Source organism: Vicugna pacos, chromosome 7 (assembly GCF_048564905.1).
Source record: "Vicugna pacos chromosome 7, VicPac4, whole genome shotgun sequence".
In the NCBI taxonomy this organism is placed as follows: Eukaryota; Metazoa; Chordata; class Mammalia; order Artiodactyla; family Camelidae; genus Vicugna; species Vicugna pacos.
In genome coordinates, this window is record NC_132993.1 from 71,814,171 (window position 1) to 71,840,103 (window position 25,933).

At 35.7% G+C, this 25,933-nt stretch overlaps 1 protein-coding gene and 1 long non-coding RNA gene across 15 annotated transcripts in view; one reads left to right on the forward strand and one right to left on the reverse strand.

Moving 5' to 3' along the window:
* LOC140697445 (uncharacterized) overlaps positions 1 to 25,933 on the forward strand; it is a 155,009-nt gene that overhangs the window by 97,029 nt on the left and 32,047 nt on the right. For all 4 annotated transcript variants that reach the window (XR_012074550.1, XR_012074547.1, XR_012074549.1 and 1 more), the window contains one exon: positions 9,170 to 9,246. This is a non-coding gene — a long non-coding RNA (uncharacterized lncRNA). The remainder of the gene's footprint in view (positions 1 to 9,169; positions 9,247 to 25,933) is intronic.
* LOC102530127 (CD36 molecule (CD36 blood group)) overlaps positions 8,287 to 25,933 on the reverse strand; it is a 282,980-nt gene continuing 265,333 nt past the window's right edge. For all 11 annotated transcript variants that reach the window (XM_072965133.1, XM_072965134.1, XM_072965136.1 and 8 more), the window contains 11 exons: positions 23,496 to 23,643; positions 22,887 to 23,066; positions 21,235 to 21,326; positions 19,252 to 19,298; positions 17,418 to 17,487; positions 16,135 to 16,322; positions 15,088 to 15,206; positions 14,067 to 14,140; positions 13,502 to 13,556; positions 12,499 to 12,665; positions 8,287 to 9,228 (listed from right to left, as the gene is read on the reverse strand). In XM_072965133.1, the coding sequence (XP_072821234.1) occupies positions 12,504 to 12,665; positions 13,502 to 13,556; positions 14,067 to 14,140; positions 15,088 to 15,206; positions 16,135 to 16,322; positions 17,418 to 17,487; positions 19,252 to 19,298; positions 21,235 to 21,326; positions 22,887 to 23,066; positions 23,496 to 23,643 (1,135 nt within the window). In that variant the 3' untranslated portion in view covers positions 8,287 to 9,228; positions 12,499 to 12,503. The remainder of the gene's footprint in view (positions 9,229 to 12,498; positions 12,666 to 13,501; positions 13,557 to 14,066; positions 14,141 to 15,087; positions 15,207 to 16,134; positions 16,323 to 17,417; positions 17,488 to 19,251; positions 19,299 to 21,234; positions 21,327 to 22,886; positions 23,067 to 23,495; positions 23,644 to 25,933) is intronic.

Below are 25,933 nucleotides of genomic sequence, written 5' to 3' on the forward strand. Positions count from 1 at the left end.
GGAATTTGGTTTGCTAATATTTTGTTGAGGATTTTTGCATCTGTGTTCATCAGGGATATTGGCCTGTGATTTTCTTTTCTTGTGGCTTCCTTGTTTAGTGGTAATTCTGGCCTCATAAAATGAGTTTGGGGGTGTTCCCTCCTTTTCTGCTTTTTTAAAGAGTTTGAGAAGGATCGGTATATCCATTCTTTGAATGTTGAAGTGTGAATATAGGTCATTTGAGAGTTTTCTTCTTTCTTGAGGTAGGAATTTATCACTGTGAACTCTCTTAAAAGTGCTTTGGATGCATCCAATAAGTTTTGATATTTTGTATTTCCATTCTCATTTGTCTCAAGATATTTCTTTGATTTCTCTTTTGATTTCCTTTCTGACCCATTGGTTGTTCAGTAGCATGCTATTGAATCTGCACATATTTGTGAATTTTCCAGTTTTCTTCTTGAAGTTGATTTCTAGTTTCATACCATTGTGGTCAGAAAAGATACTTGACATGATTTTAGTCTTTGTAAACTGATTAAATCTGTTTTGTTGTTTAACGTATGATCTCTCCTGGGGATCTATGTGCTACATTTGAGAAGAATGTGTATTCTGTTCCTTTTAAAGGACGTGTTGTGTGTGTGTGTGTGTGTGTGTGTACATATATACATACATACATACATCTTTTTAAAGTCCATCTGGCCTAACTTAAGGCCAAAGTTTTATTACTAATTTTCAGTCTGGATGATCTATTAATGTAACTGGGGTATTAAAGTCTCCTACAGGTATTGTATGTCTGACTATTTCTCCCTTTAGGTCTGTTAATATTTGCTTTCTATATTGAGGTGTTCCTGTGTTGGGTGCATAAATATTTACAAGTGTTACATCTTTTTATTAGATTGGCCACTTTGTCATTATGCAATGCTCTCATTTGTCTCTTATTACAGCCTTTTCTAAAGTCTATTTTGTCTGATACAAGTATAGCTACCCCAGCTTTCTTTAGGTTTTAATTTGCATGAAATATATTTTTGTATCCTTTAACTTTCAATCTGTATGCCTTCTTACATCTGAAGTGAAGTCTTTTGTTGGCAGCAGATAGATGCATCTTAAAGAAAATCAATTCTGCCAGTCTCTGTCTTTTGATTGGAGAATCTAGTCCATTTATATTTAAAATAATTGTTGATAGATATGTACTTAATACCATATTGTAAGTTGTCATTCAGCAAGTTTTGTAGTTCCTCTCTTTGCTTCTGTTCTCATTCTCTTACTTGGGGGAAGGGTATAGCTTAGTGGTAGAGCGCATGCTTAGCATACATGAGGTCCTGGGTTCAATCCCCAGTACCTCGATTAAATAAAAATAAATAATTAAATAAAAGATAACGTGAATAATGAATGAATAAATAAATAAATAAACCTAATTCTGATTCTCTTCCTTTTAGGTTTCATAGCATTTTTTTTGTGATATGCTTAGATACCCTTATATCTTTTGTGCATCTATTACAGTGTTTTTGTGTGTGTGGTTCCTATGATCTTTTCATAAAAGAATAGTATCACATACATATAAAAGCTAATGAGTAACACAAACAACATCTATTTTATGTCAATAACTGCCAAGTTTGAGCACATTCTAAAGCTCTACATTTTTAATCTCCCCCTCAGGTTTTATGTTTTTGATGTCAAATTTACATGTTTCTATTTTGTATATCTCTTAAGTAATTATTGTAGTTACGTTTATTTTTACTACCTTTGACATTTAACCTTCATACTAGCTTTACTAAGTATTTAGCTTTACCAATCAGGTTTATATTCTCATATGTTTCTTGTTACTAATTAAAACCCTTTTTTCATTTTAATAAGTCCTTTTAACTTTTCTTGTATGGCCAGTTTATCGGTATTTTATTACTTTAGCTTCAGGTCTTCTAGAAACTTTTCCCTCTCTTTCAATTCTGAATGCAGACTTTGCAAGATAGAGTATTCTTGTGTAGACTTTTTTTTCTTTGTTTTCCATTTAGCACTTTGAATATATAATGCCTCTGTCTTCAAGCCTGGGAAGTTTCTGCTGAAAATTCTGCTGATGGTCTTATGGGAGTTCGGTTGTATGTAACCATTTTTTTCTCTCTTGCTGCTTTTAAAATTCTCTCCTTGTCTTTTGATATTTTAATTATAGTGCATCTTGGAGTAGGTCTCTTTGGGATCATTTTATTTGGAAGTTTCTGTGCTTCTGGGTCTGGATGTCTGTTTCCCTTCTCGAGTTAGGGAAGTTTTCAGACACTATTCCTTCAGATAATTTCTCTGCCCCTTTCTCTCTCTCTTCTACTTCAGGGACCACTGCAATGCAAATGTTAGTCCACTTGATGTTGTCCCATAAGTCCCTTAAACTATCTTCAATTTTTTCGTTCTTTTTTTCTTTTTGGTATTCTAATTGGGTGAGACCCACTGCTCTGTCTTTGACTTCATTGATCCTTTCTTCTGCTTCATCTACTCTGATGTTGAACCCCTCTAGTGTATTTTTCAGTTCAGTTGTTATATGCTTCAGCACTGTGACTTTAATACTTTCATACATTTTCTATCTGCGTTAAAGTTCTCAGTGTGTTCATCAACTTTTCTGAGTTTGGTGATCATCCTTATGACCATACTTTGAATTCTTTATCAGGTAAATTACCTATCTTCTCTTCATTAATTTTTTTCTGATACTTAATCATGTTCTTTTGTTTGTATTCTTTTATTTCTTGATTTTACCTAACTCTCTGTGTTGGTTTATATGCAGTAGATGAAAGAGCCACCCTTCCCGTTCTTAAAGGACTGATATAGTATAGGAGATGAACCATATCACTCATCTATGCCTTAGCTCTTGGTTTTCTCTCACACTTTTGTGATTGTCCAAGCAGCCTATATTTTTTTTAATAGCTCAAAGTAGTTGTGAGTTTGCAAGACCTGTCAGTGTACCAAATAAGAGGAGTTCATTGAGCACCTAGATTCAGGCTGATTGGAAGCCAGACCTCAGGCTACAGCTTTGAAAGTATGCAGATGTATACTGTCCTGGGACCACGCTTGTAATCTCTTTTGGTCACCAAACCAGGTGCTCTGGAGGTGCCCCACTTGGAAAGATCAGGGCTCTGGACAAGTTAAAAAGTGTTTACTGAAGAGACAAGTGAGCTGTGGCCAGGCAGAGGGAGAAAAATGAGCTGACATTCACCAACCTGAGAGTATCTGTGTAGGCCTCTAGATGTGCACCAATCCTGGTGTCTGCCACTCAGGCCAAGACTCCAGCAAAAGAAACTAGGCCTCTTTCATATAAAGATTGCGGGTGTTTCAGTCTTTTGTCCATGCAGTGTCCTGGGGGTGGTAGTCTACTAAGAGCTGTCAGTCTTAAGTTTCAGTCCCAGCAGACTCAGGAACACAAGCCCCATGACCTCTAGAGCCAGGCAATCAAGGGGTATGTATCCCCTGAGAAGCAGCCTCTAAAATCAGGGCACCTGATACAAAATCTGAATCACCAAATTCACGGAAAAACTGCCCTCGGAGAGATACTGGTTCTCTGTTGCACTGCAGAGGGAGAGTGTGAACTTGGCATCTGCTGGCTGGAGTGAGGCAGAGGGGAAGCACAAGCATGGTGTCCATGAGCAGTCGGGGTGGGAGGTAGACGTGGCACCACCTGCCGGAGCAAGGCAGAGGAAGAGTCTGAAGATGGTGCCCACCAGTGTTTGTCCCCAGAAAGTATCCCAGCACGCCCCTAGATGAATGCTAAACTAGATGCCTGCTCCTCGGTCTTATATTTTAAGATTGAAAATGAGCCTCTTTCATACACAGTCTGGGTGCCTCTTGTTCTGCTGCTTCTGCACCCATCTCTGGGGCAGGTGAGTCTGAACATTTGAGCCCTTTCAGAGTCCTTTCGCAGTTTGCTGTACTTGGGGGCATCCTGGATGCAAGACCCCCACTGGCTTTCACAGCTAGATATTTTGGGGGCTCTTCTCTCATGTGCAAATCTTAAAAGTTCGGGTGCCCAGTGTAGGGTTCAAACCCTTCACTCCTTAGGGGGTAAATCTGTGATTCAAGTTTCCTCCTGATGTTGGTTGCCATGCTGGGGGGTGGGGCTTATGGCACGAGTGTGGCTCACCCTCTCCTACCCACTCTGAAGTGAGGTTTTCCTCATTTGTTCACTTAATTTTTAGTTTTCTTCAGAGAAAATTGTTCCATATGTAGCTGTAGACTTGGAGTGTCTGTGGGACAAGGAGAAGGTGAGTTCAGAATCTTCCTATGTTGTCGTCTTGAACTGGAAACAGAGCTAGATATTCATTAATAACACAGCAAATACAGATAATCCAGCAAAATAACCCATGTCAGCAAGAACTTATTTGTAGGAAAATTTCCAAATCCTAGTGATTCAACTCTCCTTTCAGTTGGTTCCTCCCCGGTTACACCTACTTAAACATCTTCTAATCATGCCACATGTATGCTGGTGGCAGGACTGGGGTGGGAAGGGAGTGGGGGGTGGGCAAAAAGAAGTTGCTGACTAAATAGTCAATATAGATACAGTTTTCACAATTTACAGGGTCTTTAATATTAAATGATTATTCGGATATCTGTTTGGAAATATACAACACTAACATATGTTAATATTTCGAAGAGGTTCCAGAGAAAGAAAATTTTGACTCCTGCTCACTGGTCTATCACAAAAGCTGAAGATGATGAAGCCTTTCTGACCATATATATTTCCATTTTTAGCTGGTTCCTCAGAACTTTCTACTCAGTAAATTCTTTTCTTGAATGCGTAGGAGGTGGAGTTTATAAAACTAGCCACCAGTAGTTACCTACCCTTCTCTTTCCTGTGGGTCCGTGTTTCCTCAGCTGTGCTGACTCAGGGTGGGATTAGAGCAGAAAAGCAGCTGTCAGCTTGGCTCTTTGGGCCTACATAGTTCCCAGCTCTGTTCGCACTTCCGCACTGGCCTTATTTAATCTTACACAAGTGCAGAGACACTCATTCTCCTCTGGAAATCAGCCCTCATCTTTATTTTCTCCTCTCTTCCACCAGCTCCTTATTCCAGTCTAGACATTCTGCAAGCAGGCAATCTAGCCCCTTATTTTTTATTCTGCCCAGAGTAAAGCTCTACAGCTGGTTAATATATTTCTTATAATTTATGTAATATATAGAACTGTTGGATCCTGAAGAGTCCCTTTATTCAAGCGGATAATTTCCATCTCAGATAAATTCTGGGGAATATCTCCAGCGTTAATATCTTTTACCCGCCCCAGGCTATCTCCCACTTTACATGCAGTAAATATTTGTCATGAATATTGTCAAGCAGCTCAAGTAACACAGTCCAGAAAATTCAGAGTATCAAGTTAGTATCACTTCATCCTCTGCCCTGCCATACAGATTAGCTCTATTACCATGTGGAAGCAGCATTTACAAGCTCAACAGCCAAGTGACAATTAGTTGGAATAGTTATGGCAAATTTCCAAATCTGGGAGCTTTCATCTCAGGATGCTTATGTAGCTTTGTTCTCGTAAGTCATACTGTTGATAAATCAAACTAATGTCAGCAACAGATCAAATAAAACTGTTCCACGGGTACTGGAAATTCTGTGTGACTTAAATCTGGGCTTTTCCCATTTTCTTGAGTAAGTAAATCACTTGGAGAATCCCATAAAACCACAGATTCCGGTTTAGTGGTTCTGGTATAGAACCTGAGCTTCTGCATTTTTAACAGGTTTGCAGGTGATGTTGAGGCTCGCTGACTCAGGTAGGAGAGGGTGAGCCACACTCGTGCCATAAGCCCCACCCCCAGCATGGCAACCAACATCAGGAGGACACTTGAATCACAGATTTACCCCCTAAGGAGTGAAGGGTTTGAACCCTACACTGGGCACCCGAACTTTTAAGATTTGCACATGAGAGAAGAGCCCCCAAAATATCTAGCTGTGAAAGCCAGTGGGGGTCTTGCATCCAGGATGCCCCCAAGTACAGCAAACTGCGAAAGGACTCTGAAAGGGCTCAAATGCTCAGACTCACCTGCCCCAGGGATAGGTGCAATTAAAATTTGAAACATTTTGGTTTGTCCTAGGTATGTCTCAGTTCCCCTTCATGAGTGTGCAGAATGGAACATTTCTGGAGCGTGTACACATAAACTTACTGGCATCTGAGAACAGCCAGGGAAAGGAAATAGGAGTTAATATGTCAGTAGCTGATGCATGGACACAAATATCTAATATACAGTTAGAGTAACCGTATCAAATAACACTGACATAAGACACATTCAGAAATTTTAAGTGAAAAGTAAAATCATTTTTCTAATAAAGGAAGTTTTAATTTTCACAACAGTTTAAAAATGTAGCTACTTCTGAGCCATGAAAGGAAAAAGCCTGTATGTATTTGATACAAATACTAAACAGTAACTCATTTGTAGTTCATTAGCTGAGTTTACTGCAAATAACGCAGAAAAAGCTATCATAGGTAATTCTGTTGGTATAGGCACCAAAATGTAACGGACAGTGAAAATCTGAGTAAAGTGGTTATTAAAGTGGTAGAAGGGCTAGAAGAGGCAGGCGAAGAGAGAGCAGCCACAGTGTAGCTAATATATTGAACTTCATCCAGAAAGTGTGAGCTGACAGTTGGAGCACCCCTGAAACAAACTCCAGCTAGAAAGGTTATTTTGTAGCTCAGACATTGATAATGGTTTACAATTGACAGATTAATGCACGTATGAAAAAATCGAAACACAAATAGCACTTTCACAAGAGCAAATTTTCGGGGATTACCAGTTTGCCTATAGCTACGTTTTTCCTGAAATGTTACTCCCTTTACCTCTTTTTGTCTTTTTTTTGAGAACTAAAAGCTGTATAGACGGTTCTTTTCTTCTTGCACTTGTCAGCAGCAATAAGCCTTAGCCCATTTTAAGATTGTGTAGACCCTCTGCTTATATTATCCCATTTGTGGATGCTATAGATGTCCAAACTCAAGTTTTGAACAACTATTTTTTTCTGGTGTTTAAAATGTTTGGAATGAAAATGTCCCTCTTTACAAAATAGTGCCTTTTTTTTTTCCTACGGAATACAGTATACAAATTCATCCATGTGTACAATTACACTCTTCTAGGGCAAACAGTAAACCACACATTGAATATATTCCCGAAAGTGCCCCATTCCTCCCTCAGCAGACACACACGCACACGGACATTCACATACATCGAAAATCATTTTAATATAGAAAATCCCTCTCTCATTTTTTAAAGAAAGCATGATATTTTCTGCTGGGTATTTTTTAATGTATTTCACTTATCTCTGTCTATGGATTATCTTTCTTCTTGTACATAATTTATAGAATTTAGAGAAAATATGCTGAGGAATGATAAAGATTAGACTATACATGTATTTAGCTGAACAGTACTAAGGACTCTTAAGTCAAAATCTGTTTCCTTATACCTAAATACTAGGAGATGCATTTATGTATGAAGACTTAAAAACTTGACTCTGGTTATACAGTTCTACCATGAGGTGGATATGTAATTTCTCATCTAATTCTTTTGAACAGTTTCTACTTTACAACATTCAGGCCTACTTAGTTTAAGAATGAAAGAATCTTCTTTTGTATTTCTCTTAGAAAAACTTGTCCACAAATATCCTAATGCAAAGAAAGTAAATTCTGAAGTATCAGAAGAGGATGTCTAGGACCTTACCTTACATGTCCATGTCATTGGGAGAGAGAAAAAGTATTTCCCTATTAAATAAAAGGAAAGTACATCAGTATGTTTCGAGTATGTTCAGGTTTTCTAAAGATCCTTCCAAACTGGTAGTACCTTGGTTTGGGCTTTTGTTTGTTTACCCCAGCAGCTAACATGAAGAGACTAAATTATTCTTGACTTGAATATCCAGATAAACCAGTTACTAATACTTTGCCCTGTACACATCTGTGTGTAAAACATGACAGAATGTGATCTGTCTTCCTTTTCTATGGGAGCCTTTCCAGGAGGACTAGTGCTGTCTGTAATAAGTGAACCCCTGCTAAAGAAAGCAGGATACCCAACACTAAGTTTTCTAATCAAAAGGAACGATCTTTCACAATTTAGAACTTAAGTCTGGCTGCTGTAAAGGATGAAACCAAGTATCTTTTTTACCTTTTCTCCCAACTTGCTTTAAAAATTAGCTTAGGAAAAGGGAGTCAAGATTGCATTTAGAAAGAAAGTTTCAAAAGGAAATGTTTCAGAGGGGAAATACAGACTCATAAAGGACTAAAAATTTAGATAGACTACTTCAGACAGAAAATTAGAGTAAATGTTTTGTGACACAACAGGAACTAGGCAAAATACAGGAGGAATTTAAGGAAAAACATCTTTTAATGATTGAAACCAATCTTTCTGAGGTGACTATGAAAGAAGAAATATTACAACCAATAGCTATTAATGCACATTCTATTCTTTGTCACCTTCCACATAATGATTTCTTTATTATCATTTACATCTCTTAACACTAGCACAGCATGCTGAAGTTGTCAAGCATAAGTTGTATGCAACTGAGTAGAAAGATCAGAATCTGGGCAGATTTCCAGAAGAGCTGACGAACGTGGAGAATGACACAGTCCTCAAACATGTCCATTTGCACAATCACTGACAAAAATATAAGCCCATATTGTTATACAGAGCATGGTTACAATGCCTGCTGTTACTGCACAAAGGAGTCCGTAGAGAAGGAAATTTATAGTATAATAGATGGTTCATAGGTTAGTCATTGAGTTTCCATTCCTAAATGTCTTTCAAAATAGGTGATGCTCAGGAAGTGCAGAGGAGTGAGAGTCCTGGGGTCTGTGTATGCAGGGACACTGATGAGGGTAGTGATATTTCCCCTTGATGATGAAGACAAGAGTTCATGGTCCAGAATATGTTTACCACGTCCACTCCTCTGCCCAGTTTGCCACTGGGGAACCAATGAGTGAGTGAATCAGCACCAATTAGAAATAATTGGATTATGCTCATGTGAGGTTGGTAGAAACTGAAATCAATTCAATTGTGTGTATTTTTTTGAATTTTAAAAGGTGCTTTTTTTTGTTGTTGTTCAAAGTATGGATTTTAATGACACTTTAATAATCCTTTAAAAATGTGCTGCTGCTCAGTGCCAAAAAAAAAAAAAAGATGCCAGTTCTTCACCTATAAAATAAGATGTGTTTTGCAAAAAATAAAGCATATTAAATCTTCATTTTGTAGGTCGATATGAAGAAAGTCCTGACGTAGCTGGTGCATAAATGTACAGACTCATTTGCTTCCTGGAAAGTAGAACACAGGTAAATACTTATCAGAAAGCGGTGGAAGAAAAACAGGTAATACTCAGATTTGTACATCAACGATAACATTGTTTTCCCACTCAAGGATGCATGGAAGGCTGCTTCCCAACTCTCCAGAGCTGCTCATAGCCAGGTAAGGTGGGGCAGTGAATTAAATCTGCTCTGGATGAGCATTTGCACTCTTTGCTGTCTCTTAGGACCAACATCCACTTGGAGGTGTACATATGACTACTTTTGAAAGGACGGTTGGCTTATTCTCTTTATGATCTATTGAGTAAAACCACTAAGCTCCACAATTTTATGCTTTATTCCCTATTGTACATCCATGTTCTCATTTTTTCGGTTATCTATGAATCTGTTCATAGGTGTAATTATTGTAATACTCAAAACTGAGGCTTGTTTAAGGAAATCTATGTCTGTGATTCTAAATCTAGTATATCAAGAAATCTCCATAGAAAAATGTTTCTGTGTTTATAAAGAAAAATACATAGTTTAAGCCAAATCAATTTACCTATTGACAAAGATACTCTAGACATTTTTCAGCCTTTCAATTTAATTTAGCCATGTATAGACCCAAAATAATTGGCATGCAGGCCTTATTAAGCACTATGAAACTGATCATGTAATTTTAATAGGTTATAATGTAGAAAAATATTTGTAACTACTGTACTTCATTCTGAAAAGCCTATTTTCCCACTAGAACAGTTTTTGTAATTTGGCTTTTCAGTGAATAATCTTTTCTATCTATCACATGAATGGTCGTATGAATTATTTTGTTTAATCATAACTTACTTGTTACTAGACTAATGACAGGTCATAAAGGAGACCCAATAGTTCCTTTATTATAATGTTAATATGTTAGATTAGCATGTTGAATACAGTCTGTCCAAACTGTATGTAGGCAGAATTGGGTCCGTCATCTTTGTAGTGAATAAATGGTGGCAGAAACGATCAGAACCAAAGATTCAGTTGCCTTTCTAGGCCCAAGCTCTCAATCTCATATATGTAAAAATACTGGCCCAAATATTCCACTTATTTTTTTAAAGCTTCAATTTGACTGATTAACACTTGGAATATAGGCAATTTTGCATGTTTAAAATTGTGTTCTGGAATGTCTGCAAAAGATAGAATGGATGTTGATGAATTCCTGGCTATTGGAAAGTCATTAAATTGTATTAGGGATTAGCTGTGATAATTCACGTGAAATATTTAGCATGATTCTGTTGCATAATACAAGTTCTGTAATTACCAGTGGCTGTTCTAGAATTTCTACGTAAGACAGTTGATAGTCAACAATCTGACTGGAAGTAGAGTAGAAAGACGTTTTGGTGATTTTTCATAGCAAGTACATGGCCTTGATTTAGATTGTATACATATATTTGAGGTTCCTGGTAAGGGAGGGCAGATGGAAAGTATGGGGGAAGTAAAAAATTTCCCCCACAGGCTATACCAGTGCCACATGTGAGTATTAAAGAAAGGCTTCGACTTAGGGCTGGTAGAGTCAGACATTCATTCCTCTTTATGCGCAAGGGGTCACGAGCACTAATATCTAAATCGCAGAGGCCTGAGCCACTTCCACAATTTTTCCAAAACCCACATCTGTCCACATTTACCTGATTTTTCCTGTTAACTCTGATTTGGTTTTACTGTGTTGAACATTGTTTTTCTCTTACTTACTTGGACTGATACATTGTTTTAGCTTGTGAGTTGTAATCATTCATCAGGACTTCCACATTAAACATCTAGTGTGCACATCCTGATTTTGGACAGATTATGTATGTGCAGCAATCCTGTTTTTATTTTTAAAGGTTACCTTAATTTTAAAATAGCATATCTTAAACTTATTTTGTCTCTATCATTTATTGAGTTTTTAGTTTTCATTAATTTCTAGCCTAGTGAATTTCCCTTTTCATTTTTTTCTTCTAAATTTCAGTCTCCCCAAATATCTACTATTTTTAATTCTACAAAAAATTAACTATTTGTGACTTTATAATTAGCTAGCCAAAAATAATCAAGAAAAGTTAATATGTATTTTTTTTGATAGATAGGGAAGGAGAAAGAGAGGAGAGTGGGTGGATAGGGAGATAGGTTCCTAGATGGATGGATCAAAAGGTCTGTGGCGGATGGATGGATATGTAGGTAAAGAGACAGTTAGGAGGGTGAGTGGGTGGATAGGTAGGTTAAAACATAGATATACAAAGGGAGGAAGACAGAAAGATTCCTAGATTGATGGATGAAAGGGTCTGTCACTGGAAGAATGGGTAGGTGGTAAAGAGATAAGATAGGGTGGTTGGGTGGATAGGTAGGCTAAAAGAGAGGAAGAAAGAAAGAGAAAGATGGGTGGGTGGATAGGGAGGTAGGTTTCTAGATGGATGGATCAAAAGGTCTGTGACTGGACGAATGGATATGTAGGTAAAAAGATAGGAGGGTGAGTACATGGATAGGTAGGCTAAAAGACAGACAGACACACAGAGAGACCGATGATTGGGACAGAGAGAAAGACAGAAAGATAGATAGATGGGTGAATAGGGAGGTAGGTTCCTGGATGGATGGATCAAAGGGTCTGTTGTTGGAGGAATGGACAGGTAGGTAAACAAATAGATAGGAAGGTGGGTGGGTGGATAGGTAGGATAAAAAGATAGGGAGGGAGGAAGGAAAAAGAAAGAAAAAGAAAGGTGGGTGGGTGCATGGGGAGGTAGGTCCCTCAATGGATGGATCAAAAGGTGTGTGGCTGAACGAATGGATAGACAGGTAAAGAGAGAGATGTGGAGGGAGAAAGACAGGAAGAATGGTAGGTGGGTGGATAGGGAGGTAGGTTCCTAGATGGATGGATCAAAGGGTGTGTACCTGGACAAAAGGATATGTAGGTAAAGAAACAGATAGATAGGAGGGTGAGTGGGTGGATAGGTAGGCTAAAAGATAGGGAGGTATGTTCCGAGATGGATGAATCAAAAGGTGTGTCAATACATATGTATCTTTTGTGCAACATTTTAACTTATCAAAAATGACAACTTCATCTTTTAGCCTATCCTTTCCAGAATAAAGGTGAACTTTAGTGACCTGCTTAATACCAATAGACTTTATTACTCATTCAGTCTTCATTTATGCTTTAATTTACATTTAGCAGCTCAAAACTGCAAGGATACATTAAAAACCATAGTTGCCTGGACTTTTCCAGAAATATCAACAGCCTAATTTATAACCCCTTTTTGATAAAATTAAAACAAGTTTTTTTTTAAATTATAAACTTACTTAGTTTACTCCCTTTTTGATCTGCACGCACAATATGAAATCATAAAAGCAACAAACATCACCACACCAACACCTAGTAAGATCATTTCTACCAGGCCAAGGAGGTTTATTTTTCCAGTCACTTGATTTCTGAACATTTCTGCCTTCTCGTCACCAATGGTGCCAGTCTGTAATCAAGTTAATAGTTAGCATTAATTTGGGAGATTAGTGCAGCAAAATACCCAAAACCCTCCATCGATGTATATAGGTGTTATTCATCTGTATCTATAAGAGAAGCCAGTGGAATTCCTTTTGCGTGTCAATAGAAGGCAACAAATGCCAAGGTAGAATATTTAGCGACTAAACATAGTCCCCCTCCCTACAGACATGTTATGTAGCACTCTTCAATACACTGGTTTCGGTGATCTGTACAGTGGTCTTACTGAAATATTTTCCTATTTTCTGAAGGATGTTTGTTACCTAGTGACAGAGGGAAATGGCAGGGGATCAACATATTCCATCCTCTAAAGGCTTATGCAGTGCATTTTCTAATTCTATGGCTAATCAGTTGCATGATTTACTCTAAAAATATCTTGTCAGGCAATACCGTAAACTGTCTACACCTACTTTAACCTGGTCTTTATAAGCTTGGTTGATTTTTATTAGCACTGCAGTATCCACATTGAGTAATTTGGAGTTACACATTTGCATGACTCTTTTCTTGTCATAGTGTTCATGTAAGGAAAAAGTGTTTAATACATTAAAAAAATAATTTAATATGATAGGACATATTTTGTATTTCTAAAATAAAATCACTGAAATCAAAGAAAGGTGATATTTCTGTGTGATTTGGCTCTCCCCAAATAATCATATAATTGACAATATATAAACTCACCCATAGGGGCAAGGGAAACACATACAACTTCCAATACTAGACATATAGACTCAGTTTTCAAGTATCAAAGCTTTCTCTCTATATAAAGAAGGTTAATATTTTTGGTGACTAATAGATAAAAATACTAACCTCATTAAGCCAAAGAATAGGCACGATATAGTTATGCTTCAGACCCTTTAATGCTCTGTAATATACATTGAAAATAATTATGAAAATATATACTAATACACATGTATGACACATGCTAGTAATTTACCATTGTAAATATATGTTCAGAAATCATTTGCTGTTACAACTTAAATGATTCATTACAGGGGGAAAAAAAAGTCACTAAGTTTTAATAGGGATCTTTCTCAGACAGCTTTCTAATTAGATTAACTTTTTCTAAGCATGTATTTTCCTTTCAACAAATTATACTCAGGAAATTAAAATATGAATTGTAGAAACAATTGTTATGGAAATACTTGGGCAAAGAGCAAAATGAGAAATGCCAACAAATACTCATTCCAAAGTATGTGCTGATACCATTTCAATACACACTAGTTACAATTCAAAAGTTATAAGCATTTAATAATTAATGACATTAAGCCAAGTTGTTTTAAATTTTGTATTATTTCCACTTACTTTCATGAATATAGTCACATTCTTACAAGAAAATATTAAAAATCATAATGAACCTGTCCAGGAGACTCACTCAATTTTTTTTGATGGTTTGACCAACATGTTGACCTGCAGTCGTTTTGCAAATCGTAGAGTGAATCCAGTTATCTAGAAAGAGAACAAACTAATTATTGATTTCTTTTAAAAACATCATTTCATGTATCTGAAATTAAGTTTTACTGTTACGTAGAACCTAAGGTGAAACTACTACTCAAAACTTGCGCAATGTACTAAAAAGTAATTGGCATATTAAATACTACATATATAACTCCAAAATTACATTTTATGTGTATACAAATGTATAGACATGCACACAGTTTTTTTACAAGCCTAATTCAAGGATTAAGATAGTTTTGTGGTATTTAATTAAATTTGTTTTTGGGAGTCAATAATAATACTGAAAACTAGTCATATAGATAATTTACATCCTGAACTATGCATGGTCAAATATATATTCAGTCAGAATCCGTGTTATCATCCATATAATTAGAATCCTACTTCTATCATTATTTCAGGTCAAACATGACTACTAAAATTCTGGCATTTCCCTTGACTGCTGAAAAGGAGAATATTCAAATAAATGAAAAGTTGAAACTTTCACTGTAGGAAATCTAATAGGTTTTTCTTGGCACTAAGTATAATAGCTCTTGCATGAAATGCACATATACCCATAAAATCTTTTTTTAATCCCTCCCATACAGTGTCCCTTTGTTTACACAGAAATTAGATGTAAAATAAGCATGAAATTTTAATTTATACCAAATTCTTTTAAGCCAGTTAGAATCATTTCCATCATTGCTATTTCTGACCTTTGAGTAATTCAAGAAGGCTTATAAAGTTGCATATGCTGAAAAACTAAAATTGAATTGCGTTGGCACTTCATAAGCAGCAATAAAAGAAATCAATGTAAATTTCCTTCAAATAAAAGTAGGTAATTTAACAAAATTTTGATACAGTAAATATGATCAATAAATGTGACTGACAAAAAGAAAATTTAATTTTTCCTTCATTTTTAAAAAGCAATATTAAATCAGATCAATAATGTATTTGCTTACAGGTTCAACATCTAAATAGGTGTTGTGTTCTTCTTCATTTGAATTCAAGCCTTCAACAGATATTGCAAGTTCAGGACTTCCATGCAGAAAATGAGGAAGTGAAATGTACACAGGTTTTCCTGAAAACAAGTTTTAAGGACAACTGAAATAAATCATTTACCTCATTTCACATACCTCGTAGAAAAGATTCCCTTGAAAATAAAGCTTTTTAATTAAAAAAAGATGCAGAGTTGGCTATGAATACTAACTAGGGGATGAAAGTCAGGGTATATTCTAACATCTGGTCGTTACTGAACGAAAAAAAAATAGAAAATTCTGCATCATCCAGTCAGTTAATGTCTGTTATATATGGGAATGAACAAAGTTTAGCTGCTGATCACAAAGTTACAAGTATATACCTTCATGATTCAGGCAGTAATATGCCTGTGGACTGAATTTATTTAAGAGGTTTTTCTTTTCTTTATTCTTATACACTCTAGTATGAAGAAAGTGAGCAAAACAAAATACATTCCAGATTTCATGTTTGAGTCAGTTCTTATTTCAGAGACATACTGAAAATATACTTTTATTTATCATTTTCTAAGGTAGAAAAAGTCACCACAATATCAGATGGATAAGTTGAGATGTTCAAGTGTATTTTAGGAACTGTTTTCATTTTACCCTGTGTATAAATGGGGCCCAGGGATTCTGCACAGCAAAGGAAACCATCAAAAAATGAAAAGGCTACCTATGGAATGGGAGAAAATATTTGCAAACCACGTATCCCGTAAGTGATTAATATCTAATATATACAAGGAATTCATACAACTCAAAAAAAAAAAAAAAAAGAAAACCCCAACCAAAAAGTGGGCAACGGACCTAAAGAGACATTTTCCAAAGCAGTACAAAAATTAAAACAAAATTACCCTACTACCAGCCTTATTTTCTGCCTCTTACTGCTTTTTCACTTTAAATTTCTGATGGTAAGGAATCCAGGGTAAACTTACTTACATTTTAAACAAGACTGTAAATTATGAATGGATTGTGAAGTTAAGAACTTTTACTTACCTTCTTTACATTTGCTAATATCTAGCACACCATATAATGTACAATTTTTTGAGATAACGTTTTCTGTGCAGAAACAATGGTTGTCTGGGTTTTGAAGTGGAGATGCAAAAGCCATGGATGGAACAATAAATCTATACACAGGGATTCCTTTCAGATTAATTTCGGCTCCAAACACAGCATAGATTGACCTAAAGACAGGGAAGAGAAAGCTTCATTCTGGGAACCAGAACTTCACTCTGGAGAGTGGTGGTGGTGTTTTTTTCCTATTTTTAAATTTATATTATTGCCTTAACTTATGAAAATTGGATATAATCTTAGAATTCTTGCTTAATTCTTAGGAAAAGGAAGATCTTGTGAAATTTTAAAGCATACCAGAACTCAATACCTGAGTATGAGGTGACCTTTGTTTTGAAAAGCTTCTGAGAATAATACCTGCTTTTGAACTACCTTGGAATATTTATACAGAAGACATTTCTCATAGTTTTCCTCTATAGATTCAATATTTATATGCCTCCATCAAATCCTTCATTTATGTCCACTTTAAGTGAAATAAAAATAAAATTTTAGTCTTCTAAAACTTAACCGTGGAGAGAAAGGCTGCTCACCTGCTGGGGTATGTGCATGTGAGTGTTTGATAAATGTCTCCTACACCTCCATCATTTCCCAAGTGTTCACCATAATCTCAGCAATGTACTGGGGCTCAATACATGTTTTTTTTCTAATCCTCAGATATCCCTATTTGAAGAAATGCTCCTGTCTTCAGTTTTACAGATAGGGAAATGTTTCAGAGATACTAAATGCTTGCCCACAACATGCAGAGTTTAGAAACAGGGCTAGGATTCGACATAGTGGTGTGGGTGCCAATCCTTATGTGGTAGCTTTGACGCATAAACTTGAACAGGTGCTGTAGTGTCAGTAGAGCACGTTAACATAGTGACGATGGTATATCATCTCTGGACATCTTTAGGAAGTTTGGGCACGCCCTTCCAGACTTGACTGTTACTAAACATACTACTAGTTTAATAGAAGACAGAAAAAATAGTTCTTGCTTAAAGATGACAAGAGAGTGATTTGCACTACTTCTGCATTCGTTAATTTTTTAAAGACTTAATAAACACACTATGATTTTCATACTGTGTGTATTCTTAATCTATCAAGAAAAACTTCCATAAATTTATTTTTCTCAAATAACTTGATTTTTGAGTGTGATCTTGGTGGTCTGTGTTTTGTCAGTTGGGGAAAGGATTCTGAGCTGGAGAAATAGCTGGGTGTCTTTGTCTTACCTGCAAATGTCAGAGGAAAAGAACTGCAATACCAGGGTCTTCTCAACGAAAGGTGGAAAGGAGGCTGCATCTGTTTAAAAATCAGGCCAGGGGCAAAGGATTAGATGTAGTGTGCATGTCCCAGACAAGTCTAGAAATCTTGATTCCAGCATAGTTAATAGAAATATAATGCAAGCTGTATATGTGAGTTAAAAATTCTCCAGAAGCCACATTTAAAAATGATAAAAGCATCAGTTCTATTTTCTTCAACCCAATATATCCGAAGTATCATTTTAACACGTAATCAATATAAAAGTTAACAAATCTCAAAATCCAGTCAGTGTGCTTTATACTTACAGAACATTTGTTTGCTCTAGCAGAGTTCCAGTGCTTAACTGTGATGTATGGCTAACAGCTACCAGATATTCAACAACTCTGTACTGTACACATTCATTGGTACTCAATTTCATATTAAATGTTCCCACTCCTTAAACAAGAGTTTAAAAAACAATAGCAAAACCACATGTTGTTAAAACGAGGATTGTGTTTGGTTTTAGAACGCCCCCACCCTATCAGTAGAGTGCACTTTTATTACCTTCAGGGTCAGTTACAACTCCTGTTTTGGTCAATGTTGTTTTTTACTTTTGATAGTCATTCATCTGCCTAATGGCTGTTTAATATTTTTTAAATCACTTATTAAAGTTCTCTCACTAAACAGAATTCCATGCAAATAGTTTGAAAATGTATACATCAAAATAGAAGGGCATTTGTTGAGTTTACTGAATCTCTACTATGGTTAAGATCCATGGCACACACTGGATAGGAGAAGAAATAACTAGATAATTCCTCCCTTTGCTCCACAAATGAATATCACCAAAATGACCCACCACTGAATTCATTTGATGAAAAGAGTAAGACCCACCCTTCAGTTATGAATACCATGTTCTTTTTCTGGTAAGTGCGCCAACCTTGGAATCTTACAACATTTCATTTACACTCTTGTGATGATCTTGTGATAAATGAAATATAACAGTATAACAATACATTATACCTTCCTATAAGTATTGCTTCACCAAGTTTGTAAACATTATGCTCTACTTTGGCTTCTTAATAGCTGACAGCTCACCTCTGATTTTAATTACCTCATGGTATTCAATTTCCATTGCTTTTTAAAACATTAATTCTTGAACTAATAGGCATATGTATACTTTGCTTTTCTTCAAGAAAAAAAATAAGCTGGATCTGTAAATGGACTCACTGTACCTTCTTTCCTCCCAAGTCTAATTCAGAATGTACATTTTTGCATACATTTTTCTGGTTAGTACTTCACCTTGTTTTTGTTCCTGCTGTTCTCTCTCTCATTCTGACCATCTTATTCCAACTGTATGGCCTCGTCTTGCAACTTCACTGATTCTGCCTCATACGAAAGCTCCACTTGGACATATGTTTTACCTTCTGTAATATCTTCATTTTTAAAAACTTTCAGTTTTAAAACTTATCATCCCTAGAGTATTTAAAAAAGATGTAAACAGTAACTACTACTCTAAATTTTTCTAACCCCTTAATTTTGTGGCCAGGAAAGCAGTTGATTCAGTCAAGTTTTTACAAAGCGAACATTTCCCCGGTAATACAGTAAAGGCTAATCCTCAGTGGTTAATCTTCAGAAATCCCATCATGTTAGACAGACATTTACTAAGCCTGTACCAGAATAGACACTCTGCATTATGGTGGAGGGATATAAAGAGAGGTAATTGCTTACCCTCAGCCTCCAGAACAGTGTAGGTATGGTGGTGGATTATGTGGGGAGAAAGGAGGTGGTTCCATTGTGATTATTACCACAAAACATTTCCCTTACCTGTACCATTAACCATGTCACAATAACTTGGCCAATAGGAGAGATTCCTTAGGGATTAAAGAAAAGAAAATGAACATTCTCATTTCCAGAACACTTTCTCACATTACTTTCTTTGTCTATTAGGATTCATTACGTCTACTAAAATAATATTGATTAGACATGACAAACTAAGTTTAAGAAATGTTCTACATCATTTGGTCTATGTTTTGTTTGAAGTTTTCATCTTCTTGAGATGAATGAAATGTCTGATATCATTAAGTGACCAGATTACAAAATAAAAACTGCCAAATGTTAGAAACAACTTGGAACTGACAGAATTCTGCAGAAAAGAGCATTGAGAAATACATTTCAGAAATTTAGATCTTTTAGGGGAAAGTTTTTTTCCCCAGTGGGAGAGAGTGTTCAAACTGAACTGGAGGAAAATATTAAGTGGGTAACTGGGGACAAGAGGGGAGTGTGGAGGAGGAAAGAAAGAGAAGCAGGTGTTCGATCAGTAGAGACTGGAAACGTGTAGTAGATGGATTTATACTCTCCCCCCTTTTAACTCTTGTATGAGCTGGCATTAAAGCTGGACAGAGTTTACTCATTTATACTCTGGTATCTACATAAGATATATGTTAAAATATCTGGAAACAATAAAAACAACAGTAGTGATAGTTTCTCTGTACTCTTAGCCAATTTTTGATGATGGAAAAATGGTATGTTAGGAGGGTGAAAAACCCATCTAGTAAGATGTCAAGGCACGCTGTCGCTTTTTTAAACAACATAAGCTGTTAATCATGCTCAGTCTCGCCATCAGTTAAATTAACCTTAGCATAATCTTATTGTGAAATTCTTACCCAAGTTTGGAGCACCTACTAACTCTTCTCAAAACCTCTCTGTAATATTTAAATGGAGGAAATACTCATGTTTTTCACCAGACAGTGATATGATTTCCCCTGAAATGAGTATTTACAAGTGTTTGCTTTCCTCCATTAGACTTTTCTATAAAATATATGTGACTATGGTCTCTGTAGAAGACAAAGGAATACAAGATAAAGGAATACAGGAGTATTTAACTGTTGTATGCAATTTTGAGATAGGGACTTAGCATGAGGTTAATTAATAAAAAGATTTCATATATTTTGACTTCCATTACTTTCTTTTTGTCAGGAAATAACTGCTCTAAAACACATTTTAACTCTGAGAAAAAAAAGGAAGAACCCCAATATATATCAAGAAAGTCTATTTTAGACAGATGAACAGGCAGGAGCTGGGGAATGAAAGGAAATCCTGGCTCTATGAATGTATCTCATTCTGTTACTACTTCATAGGAGGCAGGCTCTTTATTTTCAAATTTAGTATGTAAATTTTAGAACATAAAATACTAATTCCACTTTTGCATTGAAAAAGTCTTTAAAAAGCTGTGTTACCAATATAGAAAACTATTATGAGAAAATTTTGAAGGAGAAGATCATGAAAGCACTGGCATGGATTCACTGAGCTTCCATCTTTATAGACACATTACATCATGTCACTGGAAGGAACAATTTTTTTTTGACATGCTCAGTAAGAAAAACAAAAACAAAAACAAAAATAACAGTAAGATATATTTTCCTACCTGCTAGACAAAGAGTTGAGGTGTTGTCTTCCTTTCCATTCATGGTTATGTAATTGTATGGGTACATGATAGTGCTGGTTATGCCGCAGAGATGCAAACAGTCCCCTTAGATTTCTTTAGGTGAGAGAACTTATGCATAGAGGCCAACCCCCAAGTAGGGCTGGTACTCGGCAGCTCTGTGCTGGTGTGGCCAGTCGTCGCAACTAAAGGGATAACGCCTGGCACAACAGGAGTTCGTTCCTAGGGCTGAGATATAGGCCGCTGTGTTCCACAGGTGGGTGCCTGTGCCTTAGCAGTTGTTACTAGACCACTTACCTGCCTTACAGTCCCCTAGTGTCACACACACACACACACACACACACACACTTTACCTGGATACTTACTTTTTGCCCTTATATGTGTCAATTATGGCAACTTTGCTTATGTTGTCTTTTCCGGTGAAAACTTTATAAACTCCATCTGCGGTATTATTGTACTGGAAAGAAATGCACAAAAAAACACTACCTCTAGAACAAGCCATATTTTCTGTGTTATAAAATATATAATTAACGTTTGTCAAACACTACTTATTCATAATTAACTTACATGGTATGAAATATATATGCAATGAAGTTTTTAAATGATTGGTCTTTACATTTTAAAAAGGTAGACTCTTAACAGGTGCCTAGAAATAAGTGCTAGATGCTGAGACAAAGGAAGAAAACAACAATCAGAAGCTGACATGACCCAGCTCCAGCACTCTGTCATCCTTAAGCCAGAAATGCCATTTTGATCACTGCTGTTATCACACTGAGGTGAGGGGATAGTGAACAAAACCTATGAGAACAATGACAGATTTCTAGAAGTATTCTAAATGTCATGATCTCTAGTAAGTGCTTACTGAAGATCAGGTACACAAAATTAAAAACAGAATTAGCCCAGGAAAGAGTTAAGAGTATTTGAGTTAAAAAATATTACTTACAATAGAACAGACTCACACACACACAGAAAACAAACTTACAGTTACCACAGAGGGAAGGAGACGGGCAGGGAAAAATTGGGAGTTCGAGATTTGCAGATACTAACTAATATATATAAAATAGATAGTAAGTTTATTCTGTGTAGCACAGGGAACTATATATTCAATATCTTGTAGTAACTTCTAATGAAAAAGAATATGAAAAGGAATAGGAATATATGTATGTATATGTATGACTGAAACATGCTGTACACCAGAAACTGACACATTGTAAACTGACTACACTTCAATTAAAAAAAAAAGTTACTGAATCTCTGATCTCTGAAATAACTGTACATTCATATTTAATTGACATATAACCTTGCAACCCTGAAATCCATCTAAATGTAAAATACAACAATGAACTGCAGAATATAAGTAATATCACATATAGTGCCAAATGAAATCAAAATATCAACTGAGGAGTCATCTTGTCCTATGTATAATTCAAAACATTAAGCTGTAACTAGGTACATCACCAAGTTCACATTTTCTTTCATCTTCATACTGCCATTTCATGATATTTGTAGATTAACAGATGTTCTTATCAACTAATTCTATGAAAATATGACATTGCTGATGTATCAGTCTCATGTGCAATTTTGGCTAACTTAAATTTATATTAAAACGAATTTGTAAGAGGTCTAGAGAAGGAAGATGACGTGAATATATTTAACACAAATAAAAATATGGTATTAAACTTGGATTTTTTTAGACAGGAAATGAAAACTGAAAACAATGTTCAAAACCTTACCAATTTACAAACTAACTTTAAACAAGTGGATATTTATTGATGAGTAGAAATCTTATTAAATCTCAGTTTCCGAATTTTAAATTTAATTGTTAAATTTGGGTAAGTGAATTTTGCCAAGGAAAGCTAAATCCATGGAGATAGATAGAGACTTTCTAAAAAGTAGAGTATGTATTCCCAGATCACAAATAGGGTTAGTACACTAAACTATAGAATTATAAAATTGCCAATGCCATTATATTTATCCAATTAAAGTAACAATAGCAACATTCAGTTTTGGTACTCACAGGATAAAACACACCAACTGTGGTAACAACAGGGTATGGAACCAATTTCAAGAATGGATCTGTATAGCCCCACAATAGTTCTTTCACAGTTCTTCTTTGAAACATAGAAGATTTGGACTTTTTGATAAATGAATTGAGCAATCCTTGCATAAGTGTAGTTGGATAGAGGTGGGCTGCAGCCTACAAAAAGAAAATCACTGTTTAAGTGATCAATTGCAGCATCAGGTGTTTAACAAATAAATGGATAAATACTAGAATTAAGTTTGATAGAACAATTTTAACTGTATTCTTTAAATTACTACAAAATCTTGCCACGACTAAGAGTGTAATGTTTCCTAATCTCTGAATGATTACATTTCTCTGCCTAGTGTGAGCCACGGGAAGAGACTTTAAAATCCTACCTTTTTAATGGTGCACTTTAAGTGGTCATGTAATTCAGTTGATTATATGATCTTGTCATGTTTCCAAATGATCTTAATTCAAATTAATGACATAAGAACACACTTTCATAAAAATGACTAAATAATATCTAATAATAGTTGTAAACATGAGATTATTTTGGATTATAGAATATTTCAAAACAAGTAATTTTGCTGTTTGTATACTTACTGCTACAGCCAGATTGAGAATGGTGAAAGTGTCATTCTCTGTTCCAACTGATAGTGAGGGTTCAAAGATGGCACCATTGGGCTGACTGAAAGAGACTGTGTGGGTCTCAGGGTCCTGGGTTATATTTTCCTTGGCTAGATAACGAACTCTGAAAAACAGAAGTAAATAAAATTTTAAAAAGTGTTTCAAGTGAACATTGATTCTCAAATGCCATTCATGCATGCAGCAAATAATTTTTGAGTACCTAGCCTATGTTGGAAATTATGCTAAACAAGTAGATTAAAATGATAAACAAGCCAATCCTGAGTCTAGCAAATTAACAAGAAGGGGGTTCTTAGGTTTGCATAGCAGGGGAGAAGGAATATGTGTTATTATTAGAGTTTACACAGTCTGTGGGAAAACACAGAACAGCTTCAAACCCTGGCTTGAGATAGTCATGGTGGGGATAATGGACAAGATACAGTTCCACATTAAGTGTCTGAATGACAAATCGAAGTTTAGTTAGGTAAAGTAGGGTACAAAGTGTAAGATAAAAAGAACATGGTGTACTTTTAGAAATGCACGTTTCAATAAGGTTGGTTTACAGAGCCCAAGTAAGGAGAGTCATAGGAAATAAAGCCACTGAAATAAGCAAGATCTCAAATATTAAAGTGTTGTGTCCCATACTCAAATGTTCAGCTTTTATCTGGAGGGTCAGCAGGGGACGGGAGAGAGGTTTAAGCAGGGGAATAGTAACAGCATGTTTTCTTATATTAGAAGGAGTGTTCGAAGTGCACAGCCTTCCTAGCACTGGCTTGTCCATCATTTCTAGTATTTTAACGAGAATTAAAGAGAACTAATGGAATATAATTTCCATTTTACAGATCATTTCCCTTCCATCCCTTGCCATGTGTTGTCTCCTCATTAGTTCTAAGCTCCTGACTCTAAAATCTCTAGGCAAAGTACCAACTACTTTATAGGAATATGGTGAAGGGTGATGTTTAGGTAAAAAAATCTTTTGCAAGAACAAGATATTTACTGAGATGAAATAAGATACATGCATTATTCATTGCTGTCATATATCTCAGTGTCTATGATGTGAGTTTCTAATAGTCTTTTGTTACCTAACTTAAGAATGTAAAAAAACATAGGACTGAAATGTAAAAACAAAACAAACCAAGAAAAACACCTGATTTTGACTAGGTATAATAAAAATGTAAATCCCTGCCGATTAGGTAAATAAGTATTTTGTACACCCAAGCAGTGTCTGGTACATGTTAAGTTTTCGATAAATATTTTTGAATGAATAAATTAATTGTTCATATTCTTTAAAAAGGGAATTCTCAAAAAGATAGAATTAAATTTTATTTCTAATATAATCTCATCAAAACTTTATTATTTCCTCTTCTTGGAGTACTGGAGACATACAAAGAGCCAGGACAGTCTATTACTATTCAATCACTATTTTCTCTTAGATAACTGTATTTTAAAATTAGATTACATATTATTAACACTTAAAATTACAACCCTTTTATTTTCAGGAATATTTATCTATATATAGATTGAAACAGCAAAATAATCGTGACCCAAATTCCTTTACTTAGTTGTATTTACAACATTATACCAGTAGATGGTACTAACAGAATAATCTTTAAACTGGACGGCTGCGTTTAGAATGTACTCTTAAAAAAGAGAATATAATCACTCAATGTTTTGTTTAAAAATTAGAATATATGCAAGTTTTAGAAAGTGTTGATTAATACAGTTAAAGGCAGGAACTTGCCTCAGATTTAGCCCAAGATTGCTTTCTTTGTACTACTGCCAAAGTAACTTAAAAAAAAAAAGATTTATGTTGGATCTAGAATACTGTGAAGGAATTACTGGCTATTCAGAGAGCTGGTGTAGGTTGGAATGTATATAATTCAGATCTTAATCCGGGCAGTTTCATGTTTTGACCCGTGTTACAGCTTGTCAGTCAAATTTTCATCAGGCTCACTTCAGCAGTCAAATAAGCCTGTGGTTCTCACTGAGGAGGGACATCCTCCTCCACTTCCAATTTCAACTGAATTCAGGGTATAATTTTATGGGGAAGCAGGCTCACTTCCACACATGGATGACTCTGAAACTATTAACTATTGCTGAAAGGTATTTTCCCATTATTTAAGGCATCCAAGCAGACACTATCTCCATTTTGGTGACACCATGAGACAAGATGACTTATAAGTGATCATAAATCCCTTTAACGTTGTTATGTAAATAGGAGTTTATTGTTTCTATAGTTTAGTTGTAAATCCACCTTCTATTCCCCAGCCCTCCCTCACTGCCCCTGTAAGTAAGTTAATCACATCTCACCCACCCCCACTTTCATCTCTTAGAGAGAAAGGTTAAAGAATAAAATGGATAGTAGCTGTCACCTGCCAGAGCAGGACTAGGACCGGATTCATTGTTGTATGTTTTCC